General features: G+C 41.1%; 1 protein-coding gene across 2 annotated transcripts; it reads left to right on the forward strand.

Moving 5' to 3' along the window:
- The first annotated feature begins 3,884 nt into the window (after positions 1-3,884).
- Positions 3,885-25,007, forward strand: EREG (epiregulin). 2 transcript variants are annotated; one of them, XM_032334583.1, is made up of 5 exons: positions 3,885-4,506; positions 17,041-17,127; positions 20,138-20,261; positions 20,871-21,020; positions 21,983-25,007. In XM_032334583.1, the coding sequence occupies exons 1-5, from the start codon at positions 4,449-4,451 to the stop codon at positions 22,062-22,064; spliced, it is 501 nt and encodes a 166-aa protein (XP_032190474.1). In that variant the 5' UTR covers positions 3,885-4,448; the 3' UTR covers positions 22,065-25,007. The 2 variants fall into 2 exon arrangements, with proteins under 2 accessions (XP_032190474.1, XP_032190473.1); XM_032334582.1 differs by lacking the exon at positions 3,885-4,506 and adding an exon at positions 16,167-16,775.
- Positions 25,008-25,096: the final 89 nt, after the last annotated feature.

Genomic DNA, 25,096 nt, shown 5'->3' on the forward strand with positions numbered 1-25,096 from the left:
AAATTCTTAAACTACTTATCTATTAAGAATGGATTAGTCCAGAGAAAAAGACCCTTTTAAAAAAGTCTATGATAAAAAAAAAAAAAAGTCTATGATAGAGGCTATTTAAATAAAAGAGACTATCACTACATTCAATATATGTTCCTCCTTTTCTCTGTTTTATCTCTAAGTGGCTTAAAAGTTCTTTGGATTCAGGGATATAACTGTGTATCTCTCCTGATCTAAGCAATATAATAATGCCATTACAGACACATTCATAAATATTTGCTGAACAAACGAATAAATGAGACATGTACCTCTATAGCATTGTATTCTGTTGATTTTTGGTCAAGGAGAAAAGCAAAACATTCACTGTCCTATGGAGGTTATGGGGAAATAGAGAGCCCAGAATTTTGCTTAGAAGTTTGTGCTTTATTTGTATTTTATAAGATATTATTTAATTTAAACATATATTTAAATAAATTACCATAAGAGACATAAATTCTTCATTCAGATGGAACTTGTTAAAAAGGCCCCATATGACGAAATTTAGAATAAAATCTGTTTTTTCAAAAGTTGGCATCTGACAGAAGAGAATTCACGTTCAAGCTCTCAAATTATTGTTTTAAAAAGATTTTATTTAGAAAACAGAGGGAAGGGCAGAGGTAGAGAGCGAGAGGGAGAGAATCTCAAGCCGACTCTGCCCCAAGCACGGGGCCAGTCTTGGGGCCTGATCCCAGACCCAAACCCTGAGAGCATGACCTCGGCCACACTCAAGAGTCCAAAGTGCAACAACTGAAGCACCCAGGTTCCCCTAGGTCTTATATTTTAAATATTAAATTTAGCATTCTGATCTTGGACACTTTCCTAGATTTGTCAATGCCTGCCCTGTAGAAAAGCAATCCAATACCATTCCATCTCTGTGATTCTTGCCAAGGACTAGCTAATAAAAGACTTGAAACCTTTTGTGTCATATAAAAGCTAATTCACCAAAATAGGTATGCTTAGCTGTCAGTTTGAAAAGCAGTGATTTCATAATAAACACATGCCTGCTGCAGTCCCAAAGAGGGCTAACCTGAGAGAAAACCCAAAAGACGAAATTATTGCAAACTTTCTCAGTTCTCATCTGAGGCCAGATGCTGGCTCTCTGATCAGGCCTGGGGCCCACTCTGGCTGGGGTCCGTAGTGCTGACACCAGTCTGGGCCTTTACGTGTAAGCCCCCAGTCCAGGTTCCTCACATGTAAAAGGACCTCCTTTTAATGTAAAAACATTCTTTTTAGAGCATATTCCCCACGACCCCCCCAAAGGTGGTTACATGTTAGTTATGTATCAGCTGAAAAAATATACCACCAAGCCACCTTGAATTCAGGATCAATTTAAAATGAATATATTCTAATCATCACAATAAAGGCTCAATACATTAAACTAGCATTAGATAGATAGATATTTAGTTTATAGATATTGCTTAGACTTACTAAGCCCTTGGAAAAATAATCACAATGCAACGATACTTAGATTGGGAATTGCTGATCCAACTGATGTCTCTTCCCAGCTAAGAAATTCCCTATGACTTCATAATTTTCTTCTCAAACTGTCCTGTCTTGAACTAAGTGTGTGCCTTTAAGAGGAATTATGATTGTACTTCTGACTATGTATATATATTTAAATGAACGATTAATGAAAATTGTTCCCAATTATTTAAAAAAAAAAAAAAAGAGGACTGTTTTGCGGAGGCAGTAGCAAACATTCCCTGATGTGTCATGACAGAGTCATTCTCAAAAACTAATGGCTAGAAAATTGAGTAAACATAGAACCAATAAAGAAAAGATTTCTTCACACCATGTGAAATCAGCGCAGAGGAGAGCACACTGCCATGGAAAATTTCGGGATAAGCACCGGGATTTTTTCATGATGATATCTCATGCTTGCAAGGCATCAGCTACAAAATGAAAAAATTCCTCCCCACGTATTAATACCACGGAGTTGACTGTTGCAGCCTGACCCCATTCTCCCCAGGGCCTTCCCACCCTATCCTTCTTTTGAGCACAGAGCACGACACCATATTTGATGAAACAGGACATTAATCAGGACTAATAAGATTCTTCTTCCTGTCACTCCTTGCAAGTATCTGACAGCATCTCTGAATAAGGAAACATTTCCAGGGGACACCCAATGGTTGGGATTTCTGTTCTAGTTTTTGAGTCCCTTGAGCTCTTCCTTTTCCCCATGCAATCTGTAAAACAAAAGGCATTACATAGCCAGCAGTGGGTCCCTTTTCCAAATTTAAATTTACCAAACTTGTGATCCCTATCAATGTTCCATGAAGCTAACCCACGGCCAGGGCCATCTTTCCTGGCTCCACTAGTTCTTTTATGAAAGAGAAGCTAAGTGAGAAGTCACTTACTGCCTATTTTCTTTTTTATTTTTATTTAAATATTTTATTTATTTATTTGACAGAGATCACAAGTAGGCAGGAGGCAGGGAGAGAGAGAGAGGAGGAAGCAGGTTCCCCACTGAGCAGAGAGCCCCATGTGGGGCTCGATGGGGCTCGATCCCAGAACCCTGGGATCCCAGAACCCTGGGATCCCAGAACCCTGAGCCGAAGGCAGAGGCTTAACCCACTGAGCCACCCAGGCGCCCCTGTTACTGCCTATTTTCCAGGTAGGTTCAGAAGTAAGACTTAGGAACTCAAAATCCTGTCTCTAACCCTACCCTCATTAATTCACTTCACTCATGAATACTGACCAAGTACCATCATCCCATGCACCAGTGTTTATGTACAATAATAAGTATTTATAATGCATGCCAGCTCTGTGCTAGGCACTGCGGTAAGCACTTGCATTATCTTCCTATTAGATAATATTATCCATATTTTACATATGAGGAAACAGAGAGAGATGAAATATGTTGTCCAAGACTTCACATGCAGACAAGTCTAAATGCAAAACCCATGGTTTTCACCAGTGAGGGAAGGACGAAGTAGTTGTTTCCAAGGTGAGAGTTCTGGACATTACCAGGTACCCCTTGGGATGAGGAAGAAAAAGGCCAAAATTTAAAAAAAAAAAAAAAAAAAAAAGAAAGAAAGAAAGAAAGAATTAATAAAAAGAAAACAATTAAAACATAGAAAGGTAAGGAGCTATCATCATCCAGCAAATACAACTTTCCATTCAAATATGTTTTCATTACTGCTAAACTGACTCACTTCTTACGCCCTACAGGTAATACAAGAAAAAGTAAGACAATTCATGTATTCATATAGATCTGAACATGAGACTCACAAACAAGAAAAAAAAAAAATGAAAGCAATCAAAAGTGGTTTCATCCCATGTGAAGTCCCAGATGTAGAATCTACGAGCTTAGGGGACAGAGAAACAACCCAAGCAGTAAGAGGTCCGCGTGAAAACAGATCCCTGTGGGTTCAAGAAATCGAGGCCCTTTGGAAGTAACAGCAAACCGAGGATTTGACACGAGCGCCAGTAAACACCAACCATTACCCCAAACTGTGACCCCATCAGTGAAGCCAGGAGGGCAAGAGTAAGCAAAGGCATAGAGAGTTGTCCAGCCTCGCGGAGGTGGGGCAGTTCGTCTGGTGAACTAGTGGGAGCCGAGGGTGAAAAGACGGTTTGGGCCACATCTGGGCCGGCCTCGTCTGAAGGGCAGCCGGACGTCATGGACAGATTTTGTTCAGCGGAGAGAGGATTAAGGCAACGTTCGTGGAAGCACCATCAAAAGCAGAGGCTGGTGGATGACAGACAGGACAGAGGGAAAAATAATGCAGGGCTTCTCCTCTGGACTAGACTTCGAGGGTCAAAGGTAGACGCCTGCCCCCAGCTGGAAGCAGAGCCGCTGGGAGGGGAGGTATAGACGGGAAAGACCGTCTTGAGGCGTGACGAGTCCCCCACGCGCACGGCCCTCCGAAGCGCACGCGGCGAGGGCAGCGCGGGCCGGTGCGCGGACCCATGCAAGCTGGGCCTGTCCCGCAGAGCAGCTAGAACCGCGCAGTCCAGGGCAGGGGACCCCCAGAGCAAACCGATCCGTCTGGTCCCCGCTCCCCGGCTCCTTCCGCAGAAGTCGAGCCGCAGATGGAAAAGTTTGGGGAGTGGTCCCCGGCTAGCCAGGAGGGCATTTTCTCATTCCTCAAGCGTCCAGGTGTTCAGAAAGGGAGGGTGACATCCGGACCGTCTCGGCCACTCCTCCCCCGGGGCCTATTGTGACACTGGCCTCCTCGGACCTCGCCCCGGGGCCCTGGCCCCTCCTTCCCGAACTATAAAGGTCGCGGGCCGGGCCGCGGAGCTCACTCGCCGAACACACCTGGCGTCACGGGCCCGCGGCCGTCGGGTGGCCCGTCCAGGCTCTCCGCCGCGCTCCAGCTGCCGCGCCGCAGTCCGCGGGTCCCGCCCCCGAAGGGCGCTCCACGGCCCCGCAGCCCGTGCCCCTGCGCCGCTCGCCGCTCGCCGCGGGAAGGAGGATGGAGCCGCGCCGCGCCCCCCGCGCCCCCCGCGCCCCCGCGCTGCTGCTGTGCCTGGGTAAGAGCTCGGCGCCCCGCCCGCCGGCCTCGGGCGCTCCCGCCCGGCGCTCGCTCGCCCCCCGAGGCTGGGGTGCGCTCGGGTTCGCGGGACGCCGCGGGTTCCGCCCGTGCGTGGGGCGCTCCCGCCGGGGGAGGGCAGGGCCGTTGCACGGGGTGGGCCGGGGAAGGGGTGCGGGCTGCCGGAGGTGTTTCACTGAAAAGCGTGCTGTTGCCCTCGGTGCTCGGCAGCAGCACTTCGTGCCGCTCCGTGCCAGGCCGAATAAAACCTTGAAAAGCCTCATTTCTTTCTTTTCGAAAACTGCCAGTTCTAGAAATCCGGAGACCGGGGAAGCCCGGTTAACATTCCGGGTTTTGCTCTGTCTTGTTGCGGGGACAGGGACTTAGAGCGCGAGTAGAGACTAGAGCCCTGCAAAAGAGACCTTTTGGTAAGAAGTGCTTTTCCTCCGGTCTTGGCAGTTTTCTCCATCAAGTCTGGTCGAGCTTCTGGGGGCGCTGGCGTCTCCGGGGGCAGCTTTGCGGGAGCTCCGGGGGTCACAGATTAAAACGTTGCTCTTGAGAACCTGGAGCTGGAGGGGCCTGGGTGGGTCCTGGCGGGGCTGCCAGCCCCTGCACCCCCAGCTCCTGGAGGTTTCCGATTTCCTCCGGAAAGCCCGCGCCCAGGGAGGCCGACCCTGCACTTTTCTCTTGCTGCGTATCGCTGCCCATAGCCTGTAATTGATAAGTGCATTTTAATGTCTGCTTTTCTGTATTTGAGATGATTCAGTTCTTGTGAACGGGGAAAAAAAATCCTTCTTGACGCCTCTGGTTTGGAAAAAGATATATGGTTTTTCTCTAATTCCCCACATTTCAAGAAGAATTAGGAGGTGTATAGGAAAATTTTAATAAGGAAATAAAAGTTGCCAGCCACACATTCCTCTTGGGGTTGCAGTGGGGCAAATTCCCCTAACAAATTAACTCTACCTATGCAGGATGTGACAGTTAAATTATTATTTCGACACGCCTTATCTGAGGGCTTGGAGACCTAATGACACGCATACTATGCATAGTTGGGACTTACTTGTACACGTTTAGGAAGAGAAGTAGAAACTGGATCTGTGGTGTCTGCCAAAACTGCTAAGAATGACTTGCTAGAAGATTCTGAGTAAATAATGTGGCTTTTCTATCTTTGTTTTGAAGGCTCTGTGAAAGGAATACAATTAATTGGAAAGGTGACAGACAGTCTTCCTAGAGTTAGAAATTAACCTAGAGGTCAGAATGGCTCAGTGTTTTGTTTTGTTTTTTTTTTTTTTTTTCCTTCCACCTGTAGGGTTGCATCGGAACAATGTCTGTGTCTGTTCTGGGTCACTCATTGAATATTCTGATTTGAGACAGCAAGAGCCTATGAATAACCTGGTTACTACCCACCTAGAGAGTGTGTTGTGTGTGTTTTTGTTGTCATGAAAGTGTTTAACTTCTTTATTGCATTACTTAATTATAGTTCACCTATTTCATCAGCTGCCAAGCCCATTTCCAAATGAGCTAGGTCAGTTTCTGTTTTCCCAGTTTGTTTAGATATTTCTCTGCCACTAGGAAAGTTCCTGTTTGAAGTTCTCTATCATATCTCTATACCCTAATCAGGTCTGCAAGTCCAATAGTTTTATTCTAAAGCACATGTAAAAAAGACAAGGCTACCTGGCATTTCTGAAATTGCCTCCCCACGCCAAACAAAAGATTACCTAGAAATACTTTTCCCAGATGTCTGTTCTTGAAAAGAAATTTGTTTCCGATTTCACAAATATTTTGTTACTTTTGTGTGTGTGCAACTTAGGTCTCTTTATGACTGTGGGAGAAAATGTAGATGACTTCAGCTCATCCCCTTGTCTCCAACACATGTGGACTTAAATTGCGGCACATTCACACGATCAGTTGGTCACTTTTACATTTCGTAAATATTTGATATTGATGTTCTTGCTTTCTGTAGTGGGAAAGTGTGACCCAAATTCCCGCAGAAAAGTAGGGCTGAACTGAGAAGGTTCACACTTGGATTTGCTGGCACTTTTAGCTTACTGAATACTATGTAAAAGGATTGAGGTTCTCCCAACTAGATAACACACTTCTAAGTAATCTACAATTGTAGAACTGAAATACCGTTTTTAATTTTGTGACTGCTCCAGAGCAAAGAAGAGAAATTTTCATCTTGAGTTCTGCAATTAATGTTTAGAAAGGCTCCCTATCTAGAAGCCCACACTTTCATTGATACCCAAACGGGCTTCTGAGCATGTTCCTGAACACCATCTCCAAGACAGGTTAGTCCTACTTCTTTGTACAGCAACTGAGACCTGAGCAGAATAAACATTCTTGCCTGAGAATATGAGAAGCACAGGTCTCAGTAAGACATTGCTTCAGCTCAGAACTTTACTGTTGACTCTGAGAGCTTATGAACTGCCTGAGTATGGACACCACCTGCCTGCTTTCCTCCAGCATCTTACCATGTAAGCAGTTTGGGTGACTGGGGTGTGTGGTTCAGCACCGGGGCCCAAATCCAGGAAGTGGGAAAGAAATGAGCAGAGCCCAAGAAATGCGAGCTAACCATGTTGTGTGTCAAGTGTTTTATAGGTATCATCTCATTTATTCCTTAAAATCACTGTATGAGGAGTGCCTGGGTGGCTTAGTCTGTTCTGCATTTGACTCAGATCATGATCCTGGGGTCCTGGGATGGAGCCCTGCGTGGTAGGGCTCTCTGCCCCGTGGGAAGCCTGCTTCTCCCTCTCCCTCTGCCTGCTGCTTCCCCTGCTTGTGCGTGTGCTCTCTCTTTGTCAAATAAATAAATAAAATCTTTAAAAAAATTATTATTGTATGAGGTAGGTATGATTAGCCCTGGGACAAGTGAGGAGACGAACCCTAAGTGAAATCCAATGCATTACAGGGATTTAGAAATAGTAAACAGCGTGGTTGTTCTGGAAAAATGTGTGGGGAGGCAAAGGGGCTTAATTATCAGAAGCAGAATATAAGTTACAGGTTCTAATGAGGAAGTTTCAGGGTGGTCTGGGGGCTGCCCCAAAACTTTAAACCTGTTATGGGGACAAGCATATGTATAAGAATGGTATTTTATGGTATCACTCAAAACCAGGCCCAGAAAGCACACGATTATTTTCTTTAATAGTTGAATTTTTACTTAACATATTTCAGCATTTTTCATCAACACGGTTCCCAGGAAATGGCTTTTTTCCCCCACATAGTCATTATATCACTTGATTGAGGCCTTATTTCTGCATTTGCCTGATGTATATTAAGTAAATCAATCAAAGAGAATGGTATCTATGTCTTTTTTATTCTTTGTATCTTTTTATAGTGTTGTGAATTTAATGTAGTATTATTAAGGGACTAAGTTGGAATCTACAGCACATTTTTTTTAAAGATTCATTTATTTGAGAGAGAGAGAGAGAGAGCAAGGGCTGTGGAGGAGGGGCAGAGGAGAGGGAGAGAGAGTCCCAAGCAGAGTTCCCACGGAGCCCAGAGCCCACATGGTCTGGATCCCAGGACCCCGAGATCAAACTGAGCTGAAACCATGAGTCAGATGCCCAACTGACTGTACCACCCAGGTGACCCTGTAATATATTTCTATTAACACTGAGGAAATAAATATGTTTCCTCTGTTTAAAAAAAAAAAAAGACAATATTCACGTTTAGTTGCTTTGGAAAAATTGAATTTGAATGCCTCCGTCCATTTTTGCCCAAGAATCTTAGATTTCCTGGTTAATGATCAGTTAAGAGATGCAAATGAAATGTGAGAAACCCTCTTGGAAGAGATGGTAAGTTAAGGCGTGGTTCCCACAACTCTCAAGCTTCACTCTGAATATAGGCCTATGCAAATAGTCTAAGTAATATGGCTGTGACTGCTTTTGGAAACATTCCTTTGGAGACAATGGGAAGACTCCCCAGAGCCTTAATAGGAGAGATCTTTAGGGAGGAGCACGCTGACAGCCATCACCTTGGTATGGCAATTCTGGGAACTTCGAAAAAACGAACTAATACAACTAATTCAGTGTCCTCTGACAATGCAGTTGATGTAAAGTTGGTGTTTAGTTACAGGGCAAATAAAGGTTCAGTGACATTCTAGGTGAAAGCTGTGATTTTGTTAACAAGGACACTATTTATACTTAAAATTATAAAATAAATTATAATTTCTTTTAAAGATTTATTCATTCATTGCAGAGAGAGCGAGAGAGCAGGGTGTGGGGGGAGGGGAAAAGGGAGAAAGAGAGAGAGAATCCCAAGCCAACTCTGCTCTCAGAGCTGGTCTCAAGGGTTGATCTCAGAACAAGACCAGCACCCCAGCCGACACCAAGAGCCAGATGCTTAACCGTCTGAGCCACCCAGACACCCCTTTAATAGTATTTATGATACACAAGACGATTTGATAATTGTCCCAAAAGAAATGTTAACCCATAATTTCTTAGGTCAAAAATACTGAATTTTCAATTTGAGGCATGAAAGTGAATGAAAAACAAATCCTTCTGAAAATATCCTCAGGATAAGGAGGCGGAAGCCTCCTTCTCATATATATAGATAAACACACACATGTTTATATATGTCGAACCTTATAGTATTGAGTCAAGAGACCTAGTGTAAAGAACAGAGTCCATACCTCTGTTCCTTTATTTCATACTTTTAGGAAGATTTATTCCTCTTTGAGTCTCAAGTATCTCATCTATAAAGTGTTTTCAGGTTATTGTATATAGATGTGACAAATATAATGCTATTATAAAATAATAAAAAGCACTTTTAAAATTAGAGCTATGATCATCATCAAGTGCTTTCTTTGAAAAAGCCTCATCGGATCCTACCAATAATGCCCTTTTTAGCTAGGAAGCGTCTTATCAATTCCATTTTTCAAATGAGAAAACAGACTTCCAAAGAAGTGAGTAAGCCAGGTTGTAAGGTTCTGTGTTTGAATACGCCATGCCCTCTGCTGTGTCCGAGCTCACACTTTACTTTTAGCGCAAGCTCTACTCATCCTTTAAGGCTGAAGAGAAGTTTCAAGCCTTCTTAGTGACCTGCTCCTCCATCGTCCCACCACCCCCAAGTGAACCTGCAGGCTGCCTCTCTCTCCTTTGCGAGGTCCCCATCCCTGGTCCTACCCTTTTCACATTCGACTGTACGCGTCAGCCCTGTCTCCTGACTCCTGCCGTGTTTCTCTTTGACCGTCCATATTGTTATTGACTAAAATGCTCTACGTGATTGTTGGCTGCATGACTGGAATGGTACTTTTTTTCAGAGTCCTCACCGCTATCTGTAGACTTCAAAACTGTTTTCTGAAAATGTGCTTGAGAGGCAAAATACTTTGAGACTAAGCAATGGTTGTTGAAAATTCAATTATGTTTAATAATAAAATTTAATATTTTTTCTTCCCTGTTTTTCTTTTTTCTGTCACTTAATATAGTTTGTATTCACTGATGGTATGCCTAATGAAATTCAAGCATATCTGCACTGTGTGCGTGTGTGAGAGAGAGAAAGAGAGACAGAGAGGAAACCATCAAGCAGTGATATGACTGGACGATGGATAGTAAGAGAAAGAGAAGTATTGTTTTAGACATGAAAGCAACCTTAGAGTAATCTAATCTAAATTCCATTCCCCCCTCCCCCTGCCCCAGTCTACCCCATTCCTGAGGTCTGTTTTCAGAGATAAGGAAACCCAGGGGCAGGGGGATGACAGTATTACCTGGACAAGAAGTGGACTCCATACCTCACAGGTTTAGTACAGGTTTTTTTCTGCCTTGGCTTTATTTACGTTATGGACCAGGTAATTCTTGGTTGCGGGCTCTCCTAGGCCTTGCTGAGTGTTTAGCAGCAACTTCCGTCTCTAGCCACTAGATGTCAGTAGCGCGTACCCAGTCGTGCAGACAAAAATGTCTCCAGACATTGTCCAATGTCCCTGGTGGACAGTTTTACTCCAGATTGAGAACCACTAGGTTCGTGTATTTTCCATTGCTATAACACGTCACCACTCATAATTCACAGTCTGAATCGGTGCTCAAGTTGCCAAGGCCAACAAAATTAATATTAATGGTAAGCTGGATGCAAATACAAAATCAGTGCTAGTGTTTAAAAAAATCAAGTCGGCGTTGGGAGGTGTGGTGAGTGCTGTGAAGTGTGTAAGCCTGACGATTCACAGACCTGTACCCCTGGGGCTAATAATACATTATATGTTAACAAAAATAATAAATTTTTAAAAAGAAAAAAAAAAAAAGTCAAGTCAGCAATTTTTATTGCTGATTTTAGCACCAGTTGTCCTGAAGAAAGATGACTCTTTATACCTCTTACAATCATTGTGTTGCTAACCACCCCATGCTTCCTTTTAAAACTCAGTGCTTTCTTGGATCCCACCACCCTGAACTTCTTTTTCCTCCAGTTCCTTTGGCCATTTCTATCCATTTCTCATCACTTCTTTCCCCAAGTTCTAGTATTTTCCATTCCATATCATTTCCCTTGGAACATGTGAATGGCTCCTATGCCTCTAATGGTCATATTTACATATATGACTTTCAAATAGACTGCATAAATGTATTTGTCTTCTCTTATTCAAGAATGGTATTCCCAAATGTCTCCTAAGTAGAAACAGATTATATAGGAACTACAACCTCAAAGTCCTTTACTCATGAGGTCTTCCCTTCCTGTCCACTAGCTGCCACCACAAAACCACTGTTCTGCCAATGTCTTCTACTCTCTACGGCACCACCATTCTTGGTATTTTCAGAAACGTGGCATCACCTATGAATTCTCTCCTTTCCTGCACACCCACACGTCTCTCGCCTGTTAACTCAGTTGAGGACAGGAACTCTGTCTTCTGCATTTATTTTCCTTTCAGCATTTTGTTCAATCTCTTGCATGCAGAAAAGCATCAATATTTATTGGACAAATATAATGTAAGATATGTGGTTACTAGGAGTCAGTCTAGGCTCAGGGGCTCCCCTTATTGCCCGTTTATGGGGCATAACTAAGCCCTTTCCACTCTTTCCACCACAGCTGCATATGTGTTTCTCGCTGAAGTTGAAGTTTCCCATGTTAACCAAAAAATACATTTTCACAAAGTAAAATTTCCTAGAGCTTCCAAAGTGCTAGTTGCATTATATAGGTTCTATGAAAGAAAAAAAGTAATTGACTTTGAGGCTTTTAAAATGACCTTTTATGTACCCATTTTTTGATGTTCACTTATTTAAAACTATTTGTTTTGAATTTCACTTTCAATAGTAGGCTTCTATAAAGAATGAATGATATGCTCATTAGTATGCTTTTAAAAATACCATTAAGTACTCAAAGCTTCAGGCCACAATATGGCCATGATGAAAAGAAGGCCAATGGCAAACATTCCAGACTGTTGCTCCTTTAGGAGATTTGTCTTTCGATATAATAATCTAATAATAATTCCAATGTCTGAATTGGGTCAGTAGGAATGGGTGTGGGAAGCAAGATGGATGAGACTAAAGGTAGGAAGGGTTATAAAAAGACTCCCCCACGGAACTCTTGAAGAAAAAAAGGATTTTCAATAGGACATTGGAAATACTACTCTAGAGATGAATCTTTGGCTTTTAGAGAATGGGAGGCCCAATGGAGAGCTCTTCATCACAAAATTCCAAACACCCAGATGAATATAAATTGTACCCTTTCCACGAGAGTTGATATGCATTCTCTTAGGAGAGCACTTCCATTATGAATAAGATATGCATCTTTAAATCCATGTTTAGGTAAAATAAACTAAATCTTCACATTTTAACTCACTGATTTCATGATTGAATAGCTTTAAGTATGGTCTTGTATGCAGACTAAAATGGATGAGCACACTGAAGTATGATTTAGGAATTACTACTAGAATTGAAGAGTATTATTTAATGCCTATGAATTAAAAAGCATGGCCTATTAAATCGTTTCTTGCCATCTGACAAGAAGATTCTATGGCTACCTTTTAAAACTCAAAATTAAAAGAAGTCCTTATTTGTAACATACCAATTTCTGGTTTCATCCTGTGTTATTTGAAATAGTTATTGGTTTTTACATTTATTATTTAAGGAAGCTTAGTTATAAGGTCAACACTGAAAAACCGTAGGAAGAGGATGGTGGCTGGAAAAAGGCAAGGTTTATCTTCTCTCTCTCTCTCTCTCTGTAGTTCTCTGAAAAGTAGGCTGTTACTAAGAAACACTGACAGTAGTTCTTTTCAGGATCTGTTGTGCCAAGGTGAAGCCAGACCTTTTCTAATACTTGGATTTTAATCTTAAATGAGAAGGCATCTGGATATGTGGAAGGCTTATTCACCCACAAGACCCTACAAGCCTCCTATGTCACATACAAATCCTAAAATTATAGTCTGCGTGGAAGAAGGTAGGAAACTAACAGTCCCTGAGCAGGGGAGGCATGTGGCCACACCAAAAGCAGGAACAAAGCGGATTTTGCTCCCTGTTTGGGCTGGGCGAACATTATGATTCATTATGAGTTTACTGTTCTGGTCTAAATATTCTAAAAAAGTTCAAAGTGGGAAAATGAGGTGCATCCCTTTCATTCTGTACCGACCTCCTTTTACCTGGGCTCACTCTGATTTGCTTCATTGTTATTGGGGAGAGCCGTTTTATCCCTGAGAATTACCAGTTGACTTCACAGAATCGGCCAGTCAGTCAACCCATCACCGGATCCCAGGCTCCTTCTAGATGAGCCCCTCTATGGAGTCGTGAGGAAGGCAGGTCAGAAGAAACCATGTGAAATAAAGACATTTCCCACCTCTGGCATTCCCGTTGGGCAAGCACTTCTTAGTGGTTGGGGGCCCACGGCATTGAGTGCTAATACCCCCATTCGGACGAAGATCCTCCGCCTCTCCCACGCATGGGGCCCAGCATTGTGTAAGGATGTAGGCTCGGCCCTGACTCACAGAGCAGAGGTGATTTGTATCCTGTGAGTCACCTACACCACTTCCTGCTGGCACATTTGCGATGTCATTGAAACACAGTCTCTGAAAGGTGAAGGCGGAGAGATGTAGGGGTGTGCTTCGAATTCCTAAAACGCATTTGGAGATTTGACAGAAATAATGGCCTCTAAAGGAATTTTGGCTTTTATAGCATTATTGGAACAGAGTCCCAAAAGCCAGTTCTTGAGTTTACAGATCATTTACCCCATACCACCTTGCACACAATTCCTCTATACTTTATTCATTTATTTCTTAAAGCTTTTATTTATTAACTTGTCAGAGAGAGAGAAAGAGAGAACACAAGAAGGGGGAAAAACAGGCAGAGGGAGAAGCAGGCTCCCCGCTGAGCAAGGAGCAGGATACGGGCCCCAGGACCATGGGATCATGACCTGAGCTGAAGGCAGACGCTTAACGACTGAGCCACCCAGGCCTTGAGGTATTTTCGTTACTTAGAGTTTTTCACCCGATCTGTTTTCTGGCACACTGACACAATCCCAGATCCTTAATATCCCAGTGAATTATTTTCTTAGCAGAGACCTGTGGTCAAGGATTAAAAACTCAGAAAGAGTATTTGCAATTGAATCAGAAGCCATCACTGTTCAAATAACACTAAATCATGAAAAAAAAAGAAAACAAAACAAAACCCTCTAAGATTAAGGAAATATATGTATAGGACTTGAGCATCGATTCCTTCCCTGTATAATTTTAAAATAATGAGTGGTGATTCTTAAGGGTGACAGGGTGGTGGATATCAGTCAGAATTCTCCATGGGTTGACTTTTTCAATATTTGGATCTGCTCGTCCTCCTGTTCTGCCAGAGTTCGCAAGGGCGTGGGACAGAGACGAAGCAAGACTGAGCATCACTCTTTTAAAGCAACAGAGCTGTGCAGAGGGACTGGGATTTCGCACCCATTTTGCTATTTGCTTGGCTGTGTACATCCACGATGGAACTGCAGCCTTTCATCTGAGAAAAATATTTAAAAGTATGTACAGTTTCATCTGTAAAAGACCCGGATGTTGAATTCACGAGACGATTCTCATAGAAACCATCCCCAAGCCATGGACTATGTCCAAGGGAGCGTCACAGGTTAGGAGAGCCCAGTTTTTGTGGAGGCACACCCTGCACTGAACATTCTTTAATTCACAAAGACAAATATTTCACCTGTGGCCTGACCAGGTGGAACCAGTGGGAAAACTAACAACTGCTAAAAACCTTAAAAAAAAAAAAAAAAAAAGCCTAAGAAGCAAAACCCCAAGACAATTAGCTAAATTCTGTAATAGTTGTAGGTTGCTGTTGTCAGCAAATCCAAACAGGAAAGGCTAGTCTCTGATTTCCACAAAAGCTGGAGAAAAGAGCTTCAAATGGATGTTTGCCCGGTGGCCCTGGGGTTGGCCGGAGAATTGGTAACGTTTTGGCCAAAGCCTTTCTCTTAGTTGTGGAAGCTTCTAGGCATAGGCGTGTCAAGGATGTAAAAACACACATCTAGAGCGCCAGTTTGTGTGGCGCGGACTGTGTGAGTTAGAGGGTTTAATTCTTTGATAGAAAAAGTTCATGGCAGAATCAAATTGAGAAACAGAACAAAATTGGCTTGGATGAGAATCTAGCCCCACCCTCCACAAAAGGCTATGTAGACAACGTTATCTTTTTACTATCTCTGTTAGAATGACAATGAAATCCAGACTTTAGCCTTTTTTTTTTTTTTTCTTTTTGGCATTTAAGAAAGATGTTTTATTTTCCTGTAAGACGGATGGAAGCAGTATTTTTATTGCAGGAGAAGTATGGAGTGGGGGAGAAGTTAGTTCTCAACTTTTCCAAACGTGTTGTCAAATCACTGAAAGATTATGAGACTTGCTGAACAAAGATGAATTCCTAACTCTTATTTTCTAAGGTCGCTAACAACATACTCCGTCTTGGACAAGACATTTAATTTAACTGCACTAGGTCGTTTGGGGTTAATAACTACTTAATAGGATTGTTCTAAGGGTCAAGTTTGAAACATTATGAAACCATAAGCTATGATGCTGATGTGTAATTCCGTTTTTAGCACCTCAATAATATGCAATATGCTTAAAATATACACATCTCTGGTTGAGAAAAAAATAAAATAAAAAAATAAAATCCTTTTTTAAGTGGATTAAATCATTCTTTAAAATAGCAGAATACAAAGAGATTTGTAATCTTAGTATAGACCAGTAGAGGGCACTACCCACATGCAGTGCTAAAACTGGAGGCAGGATCAAGGGCATCATGAACTCTGATGGGTGTCTCCAGGAGGCTGGGCATTTTGGAAAAACATCATTTCACTTAATTCACCCCCAAACTCTGGAAGGTAGAGGAAACTGAGACCCAGAAAAGTTAATTAAGTTTTCCAAAATCACATAACTCGAACTTTCTCCCAGGAATGCCTTTCCATCATATTTTGTTTTCTCCCTACGGGATTAAATACCCTGCTTCAATTATATTTAGCCTGGTTTGTCTGGGTGATGGTTATTATCCTCTAGTATTATTGCCCCTTTCCAGGTCCATGATGTGGCCCATTAACAGCGTTGCTATGCACCCTTGGGAAAGTTAAACTCTTTGTCTCCGTTTTCTTTCATGTCTAGCAGGGATAACAGTAGTATCTTCTCCTGAGAGTCGCCGAGTGGATGAAATGAGATAATATAGATGAGGAGGATAAGAACCACGTCTGCACATGGTCTACGTTCATAAGTGTTAACCACTGCCAACTACGGCAACTAATGGTCTCGCTGCCATTAGTACTTATTATACAACCGTTACTCCTGTCGACTAGAAAGAAGGGTGAAGGGCAAACGCCCGACTCCTAGACAGAAGCAGCTAAATCCTCTTCAGGTGCAATTTAAAGGATTCTTCTTATGCTTTCTCTGCAAGTCAGAAACCACTTGAGTCATTCTGGAGCCTGTTTTCCAACACTTATCTTTAAGTGGCAAATACATGATAAAGAACCTCAGACTTTTGCGGGGCCGATGGAAACTGGGTTCTCGGGCTCCGTGGTTCATGTAGGATGGACGTTCATTCCCGTATTAGATAGGATATGTTCTGACTTTACTTAGATTACATTTTATTAATTAACACCTACTTTTGCATGTAGTACCATGCAAAGAGTAATGTAGGCACTTAGATCAACAAGGAACATATCTAAGGTTGAGAGTCTTGTTTTGTTGCCACCGGAAATAGAACCTGAGTTTCATTAAAGCCTTCTTTTGTTGATAGGTTCTACTTTGGAGCGTTGCTCTGAATACTCCGAGGATGAAAATAGTGAAAATTCTCCAATTTCAATTGCTAAGCTTCTTAAGAAATAAAACTTCACAATCAGGTCTTTGACATTTAGAGCAGGTCAGCCCTGTAACCAGGAATGTTATGCCAAGTTTTTCACCCTTGGACAGGGAGCCAGGGGCTCATTTATTTTCAGTGATGTGCCTGTTTTCATGAATTAGTTTCTTTTATGGTTTTGATGAATCAAATTAGAATTCTTAAAATAATTAAAATGACCCTAGAGTACTGTGGTTATCTGGAAATCTAATCAGGGTTTCTTTCTTTGAAGCACTATTTATATATTTGGTTTCCTCCCCAATATATAGGTCTCCATCTTCTCCAAGCAGTTCTGGGCACCACGGTGATTCCTTCTTGCATCCTGGGAGAATCTGAAGATAACTGCACAGCATTAGGTAAGCCCAGCTTTGCCAGAGGGCATCAGCACATCACGCGTTTGTAACAGAAATGTACTCAAAGAGGACGGATATGTGATAGCGTAGTAGGAAGGAGGGGATAACTGCTAGGTTAGAATCATTTTTTTAATGCCCTTATGAACTAGTGGTCTGGAAATTTTATATAGAAGACTAACTAGTGGGAGAGGGACTGGGCATCTTGTTATATAGAAAAATTAGATCTTAAGAAGATAGGAAACAATGAAATAAGATTCTGATTTCATCTGGCTTTGCTGTGAATCCATCGTTAGAGGTTGGATCCCGGGCTAAAATGGGAAAATTTAAACTTTGTACTCAGTAGATAATCAATATATTTTGTTACTTTTTTATAAAAGGGACAAATGATGCCCTTTCTTTCTAGTTAAAACATTCATTCAGAAAATATTTACGGAGTACTTAATACCTGTCAACCACCGTGCGTAGGCATAGAATCCAAAGAGAAGTGATGCGTGGTCTGGTTCCCTCCAGGACTCCCGAGGACTCTGGATGTGGTCCAGGAAATCTACTTTATTTATTTATTTATTTTTAAATTTCTTTTCAGTGTAACAGAATTCATTGTTTATGCACCACACCCAGTGCTCCATGCAATCCGTGCCCTCCATAATACCCACCACCAGGCTCCCAACCCTCCCACCCCCCCGCCCCTTCAAACCCCTCAGATTGTTTTTCAGAGTCCATAGTCTCTCATGGTTCACCTCCCCTTCCAATTTCCCTCAACTCCCTTCTCCTCTCCATCTCATCATGTCTTCCGTGTTATTTGTTATGCTCCACAAATAATCGAGACCATATGGTAATTGACTCTCTCTGCTTGACTTATTTCACTCAGCATAATGTTCATCATCACTAACCATTAGGGAGATTCAAATTAAAACCACATTGAGATAGCAATTAGCAAGACAGGAAACAACGTGTGTTGGAGAGGATGTGGTGAAAGGGGAACTCTCTTACACTGTTGGTGAGAATGCAAGTTGGTGCAGCCACTTTGCAGAACAGTGTGGAGATTCCTTAAGAAATTAAAAATAGATGCTGCAATTGCACTACTGGGTATTTATCCCAAAGATACAGATGTAGTGAAAAGAAGGGCCATCTGTACCCCAGTGTTTTTAGCAGCAATGGCCATGGTCGCCAAACTGTGAAAAGAACCAAGATGCCCTTCAACGGACGAATGAATAAGGAAGATGTGGTCCATATACACTATGGAGTATGATGCCTCCATCAGAAAGGACGAATACCCAACTTTTGGAGCAACATGGACGGGACTGGAAGAGGAGATCTACTTTAGATCTCATCTGAGTACTGAGCCAAGGGTTGTCTTGAGGAACCAACCTATTTCCCACAACAATTTCACCTTCGCTCTTGTCCTCCTTCGTGTTATGACTCCACTATTTAGGTTTTGTTTTGTTTTGTTTTTAGTTTTACTTAACTTCTAGTTGGTTCACATATAATGTACTATTAGTTTCTAGTGTACACTATAGTGATTCAGCACTTCACACATGGCTTGGTGCTCATCACAAGTGCACTCCTTGATCCCCAGCACCTGTGTCACCCATCCTCCTACCCTCTCCCCTTTGGTAGCCATCAGTTTGTTCTCTAGAGTTCTGAGTCTGTCTTGATTTGTCTCTTTCTCTCTCTTTTTACCTTTTACTCATTTGTTTCTTAAATTCCACATATGAGTGAAATCAGAGTATTTGTCTTTCTCTGTCTTATTTCATTTGGCATAATGCTCTCCAGCTCCATTCACATCACTGCAAATGGCAAGATTTCATTCCATTATATACGTACCCATGTATACGTCTGTATATACCGCTTCTTTGTCCCTTCCTCAGTTTGTCACCCCACTTTGTCCTTTCCTCAGGACACTTGGGCGGTTTCCATAGGTTGGCTACTGTAGATGATGCTGCCATAAACATTGGGGTGTATGTACTCCCTCAAAATAGTATTTTTGTTCTCTTGTCCTTCATCATTGGGCTCTCTAGAAGTTTGGTCTGAGTCCCTCCTTTTTGTTGTTGTTGTTGTTTTGTTTGTTTGTTGGAGCAGGAGTATTACAATCAAAATGCTATTGTTTGATTATTTCATAAGCATCCTTCACATTTTAGTAACCAAATCATCCTAAAGTGAATTTTACATACAGGTTCCAACACTGTTTCTAATGAGGCTCCTGTTTTCATTATTGTATTTGTCTATCCAAGACACCTGTAAGTCAGGATTTGCGTAGTTCAGATCTTGTGGTTACAGACGTTGGGGAGGCTTTGATTGGTGTTTTTGACAGTAGCCTTAACAATTTGGGAATGCGGGGGCACCTGGATGGCTCGGTGGGTTAAGCCTCTGCCTTTGGTTCAGGTCATGATCCCAGTGTCCTGGGATGGAGCCCCGCATCGGGCTCTCTGCTCAGCAGGGACCCTGCTTCCCTCCACCCCCTCTCTGCCTGCTTCTCTGCCTACTTGTGATCTCTCTCTCTCTATCAAATAAATAAAAAAAAAATTTTTAAAAAATTGGGGAATGCGCATTAAAACATGCCTTCCTGTCTTAAAACCCATTGTAGAATTTTGTTCTCTTGAATTAATTAATGGATTCAGTTTGCAATAGCTTTTGGAATAACGTACAGCACACTTATTTTGAGATTTGAAGAAAATCAGGCAAACTTGGGTTAAGTGAACAAGTGTGGAGGATAATGATTTTTGTGTGTCTTAAAATTGCTTTTTCTGTCCTTCAAGATTCTCATTTGTGAATTAAATCGCCAGGTCTTACTTTGTTTATTTAGTCTGTGGGACATTTTCCTTAGGGGCCAAATGTTTGTTTATTGGTGTAGAGAATGTGATAACTACAGCGACTTCCTACTCCTAAAATTTCTCTTCAGCTGATTGGCACCTGCCGTGCTTTGCTACAGTAGTTCAGTGTTTATCATAAGAAAGGGGGAGGAATGCTTTAAAGGAAGCCGCAAAATATATCCAGCTTTTCATTCCCATCACAGTTCAGGTAGAAGACAACCCACGTATGGCTCAAGTGTCAATAACCAAGTGTGACTCCAACATGAACGGCTACTGTTTGCACGGACAGTGCATCTACCTGGTGGACATGGGTCAGAATTACTGCAGGTAAGACGCCAAAACCAAACAAAAAACTGTGTGGTTTTTTTTAAACCTATATTCTAGGTTTTTTATTTTTTACTTTTTTTAGTTTTTGAAGTTGACCTCTATTTCCATGGGCCGTAGTCTATACATACTATTAGCAGGCAGTTATACAAGCTATTAGGAACTTCATTAAGTGAGTTTTTTAAAGGTTTGGAACAAACAGTAGCTCTCCAATCATACAGACACTTCAGGGTTGCAGAGTGGGGAAGGCGTGGGTGGCTCTTTCTCATACTTGTCGTGATGGCGGTTCCACTGGACGTCTACCTGAGCCCTGTTTTATGAGTTAATTGCACTGATTTAGACAAAAAGCACCTCCCCCTACAAACCTTACAAACACCATTGGAGGTCCTCAGCCAGCTTGTCCTGTTACCCCCAGGGTTGAGCTTTGAGCAGGGAGGTGTCCTTTATCAATGTTGGCCCTGCTCTAGGGTCAGTATCTGGATTCCTGTCTCCAACTTTTGGCAAACCTTGTTGAATTCTTGCAAGACAGTGTGAGATTACTTCTTAGACAACTAATTCATAATAATTATTTCTTTTTTAAGTAACTGATCTTTTTCTCGTATTTTTCTTTAGGTGTGAAGTGGGGTACACTGGTGTCCGATGCGAGCACTTCTTTTTAACCGTCCAAAAGCCCTTGAGCAAAGAATACGTGGTGCTGACTGTGATTCTCGTTATCTTCTTTCTTATCATAGTCGCTGGTTCCATATACTACTTCTGCAGATGGTAAGCTGAGGGTTTGCACCTGCTTCTATAGACTATTTTTAAACAATACAGACTTACAAACTGGATAAAACTATGAACAAAGTATAATTTGGAAGGATAAGGTAGATTCTGCAATGATATTTGCGAAGAAGTTTTAGTGGTGGAACATATGAATTTAACTCTACTATTAGCTCTGCTATTTCCTTTTTTCTTTTTCTTTCTTTCTTTCTTTCTTTCTTTTTTTTTTTTTTTTTTAGGTAGAGAGCAGAGCAAGAGGAGAGAGAGATCACAAGTAGAGGGAGGGGCAGAGGGAGAAGGAGAGGTAGGCTCCTGCTGAGCAACGTGATTCTTGATCCTGGGACCTGAGCCAAAGGCAGACACTTAACCAACTGAGCCACCCAAGTGCCCCAGAAATACTGGTTTTTGAGAAAGAAAGAAGGAAGGAAAGAAGAAAAGAGGGAAGGAAGGAAGGAAGAAAAAGAAACAAGAAAGAAAGAAAAGGAAGAAGAGAGAAAAAAGGAAAGAAAGAAAAAGAAAGAAGGGAAGGAGGGAGGAACGAGAGAGAAAGAAAGAAAAGAAAAAGAAGGAAGGAAGGAAGGAGAGAGGAAGACACTGAGAGAGAGAAGGGAAGGGAAGGAAAGAAAAAGGAGAGAGAGAGAGAGAGAGAGAGAGAGAATGAAACACCCAGGCTTACGTTTGGTCCCATGCTCTTCTGGAATTTTGTAATTTTCATGACATGTTAAAGTCTCAGAGAAGTCCTTTAACTGTGTTTCACCATTTCCTCTTCAAATTGACCACAGAACACTTCCCCTTTCTCCCTCCTTTTTTTCCTCTTGTCCAACCTAAACCTGTTGACCTTCATCATTCTGGACACACTATGCTGATACACCTTTTGAGTCCACATGTTGGTTTATTTGTTAGCAAGCTTTGTTCTTACTACTATGAACTATGGTGCTAACAGCTTCATTTCTGAATATTTCTAGGTACAGAAATCGGAAAAGTAAAGAACCCAGGAAAGAATACGAAAGGGTGACGTCAAGGGATCCAGCATTGTCACAAGTCTGAATGAGGCCATTAAGCTATGGACAGGGAGTTATAGCCTGGCTAGTAATGTTACTATTCCTATTTTATTAATAATATTTATGTTGGATCACATGTTAAGTCTACAATGATACATTTTTAATATACTTGTATTTTTTTATTTTTGTTTTATTTTTGACAGACTATTTGCTAATATATAATGTATAAGAAATATATAATGTAGAAAAAAAGTCAATATTTTTGTAAGAAATAATTTCCTGGGACTAAATGCCTTAGCTCCAAAGCTAGTTGCTGGCTACACAATGTCTTGGAGTGAATGATGTCTAGCTTGTAGCTCAGGAAGTGTCACAGATGACAGATTTCTGTTAAGCCTAAATATATGGTCAGATCAACTCAATAAGTGTATTTTCCTACTCCTCCAATTAACAATGATTGGTTTGACCGTATTGTAGTTTGATGTATGACTTGGTGCACGGTGTTATGTATTAAAACACTAATGCAATGGGAATTGAGGAGAAGCCAGTCTAGATCCTGGGCTAAAGGCTACACACTGGGGACAACCTAAACGGGGAAGGACTGTGTCCTACCCCCGTCCTTCACTGTGGCTGTGTTTGGTGCTCGGGAAGGCAGGTGGGCGGCTCCTTATTCCACCTCACAGCTCCTGAGGACACGAGTCATCCACCTCCAATGTCTCCTTGCATTAAATGAATTGACAACTTCATTTCATACCATCTTTCATGTAAATAGTAGGCATTTTATAGCTTTTCTTTTCAGTACATTTATGTGATGTAGCTTGCTCACGAGACAATTAAAAAAAAAAATCCACACTTGGAGCCCACATTTGGGCTTCTCTTCAAGAGTACCTCTTTTTGTAGGGACTTTGTCTAAGAATCCTAAGATTAAATCATAGTCCAAAGTTTGAGGGACTAATCATCATTTTAAAGCACAAGACAAGAATTCTATCTATTGTCCAAAGATGGAAATACAATTATTTCATCTTCTATGAAAGAGTTTTAACTTAAAACAATGCAGTTAAGTAGCTCCTTCTATAACTTAAAATTATATGTTTAAAATAATCTCTTGATATAGGAAATGGAAGAAATAGATCACAGTGTATTTTCCCAAATGAACAAATTCATTTGAAAACTTGTAAAACTTAGAGACTTAACCTAAATGCCTTCTTTTGGAGACTTGAGATGAAACCAGGGCCCTGTCTTCTGTCTTTTGTTTATTCTGGGGTGAAGAGACAGGTTTTTCTTGTGTTTGAGCACATGGTCTCCGTGAGTTAAGAAGGATGCTTGGGGCAACCACATAAGGAACCGCAGTTGCCAGGGAGGGTCTATCCTTTTCCCACCTTTTTTCCTGGCAGGTGCAAGGGCAACAAAGGGACAATGAATCATGGCTGACTTCTGAATTGCCAGGTGCCAGGATTTGTCTCCATATGGATCCCTTCATTGGTACCCTGTTTTTTTTGTAAGACTCTTTCCCAAAGTATTGTATCTGGTCCCTTACCTTTAGGGGAAGAATGTGTGTGTGTGTGTGTGTGTGTGTGTGTGTGTGTGTAAAATATACATATATAAAATACATATAAAATATACAGATTCATATACAAATACACATGTTCTCATGAGCCCGATCATAGAACTATAGTCATTTGTAGCTCTTTCAAAAATATATGAAACTTAAAAACAAGCTAAAGAGAAATAAAATGAAATTCAGTGAGATCTAAAAGGATATTTCTGGCTCCCATTTAATCCAGCTGAAGTCAAATGTGCTGTATAAGAACACATTTTAGGTCCTACACATCCTTACTGACACCTACTAGATGTAAATGGAGTCTGCCTATTTTAAGTGATCTTGATGGTGTCAAAGCAAATTGACTTACTGAGAAATCAACAGCAATTCACATATTTTATTTACAAAAAGAGAGTTATATTGGTTTGTCTTAAACATATCAACTCATATTATGTATGTAACTAATTGTAAATAGTTTGCTGTGTTTCTAATCTTAAGGATGCTCAAGAAACTAGCCCCTGTAAAATCTAAATCTTCATTTATAAATGGATATTAAATAATAAAGAGATACGACCTAGACTGTGTTCTATGGGTGAAAATAGGCCAGAAACAATTGTTTTAATGAGAATAATGCTGAGCACACCTAGCAGATGGTTGCCGTCAATATACATTTCCTACAAACAATGGAAAGAGTTGGGTTCATATTTATCTTCTTTATTTTACAGATTTCTAACTATATATATTTCTAGAAGAGGTTATATTTATCCAATGTACTGAAAACAAATGCTGTCAGGGATTGTCAATTTTTATATTGGAAATAGACATACTAGCTTCTAATTTCTGTTGAATTCAGTAATCTTGTTTTGAAAAGCTCATGTCTGATCCGCATTGTCATTTTTGCTCCAGGTTCCACCTTGTGGACTTTGGAGGGAAAAAATGTGTTTAACTTGCTGCCCAATATTTTCTGATTTTTTTCTACTCTTACTCATATGGGAGAAAGGGAGTAACAACTTGCAAAGCAATGTAAATTTTTAATGTTTTAGCGAAAAGTAATTTTGTCTAAAGCATGTCTGTTATCCAAACTGGATGGCACTAACTGTAAGATAGTATATTTTCCTCTTTGCTGTTTTTGCACTCTGTAATTGCACTTTTTAAGTTCAAGAGCCATTTTGGTATACAGTTTATATTGAAGATGCTATGGAACATAAAGTTGTATTGCATACAGTTTAAACTAACTTATTTGACAATGGATTTTATCAGAGTACTGAATTGTATCAATTTGTTTGTGTTCAATATCAACTTTGATAATTGTGTACCTTAAGATATTGAAGGAGAATATAGTACTTTACAAGATGTTAATGTTTATTTATTTTTGTTGGGAACTGGAAAAAAAACACAACTAAGAAATAAAAATGTATTATGTATTGTGCATTAAAGAGTTTCACTGGTAAATGGAGTCTCTCTCTTTTTTATTTTTCTTTTTTTTTCTTATTAAGTAAAAATAGTGACAGGGCTACAGTGTGTTTAGATATAAAGACTTA

The sequence above is a fragment of the Mustela erminea genome, chromosome 2 (assembly GCF_009829155.1).
Source record: "Mustela erminea isolate mMusErm1 chromosome 2, mMusErm1.Pri, whole genome shotgun sequence".
NCBI lineage: Eukaryota > Metazoa > Chordata > Mammalia > Carnivora > Mustelidae > Mustela > Mustela erminea.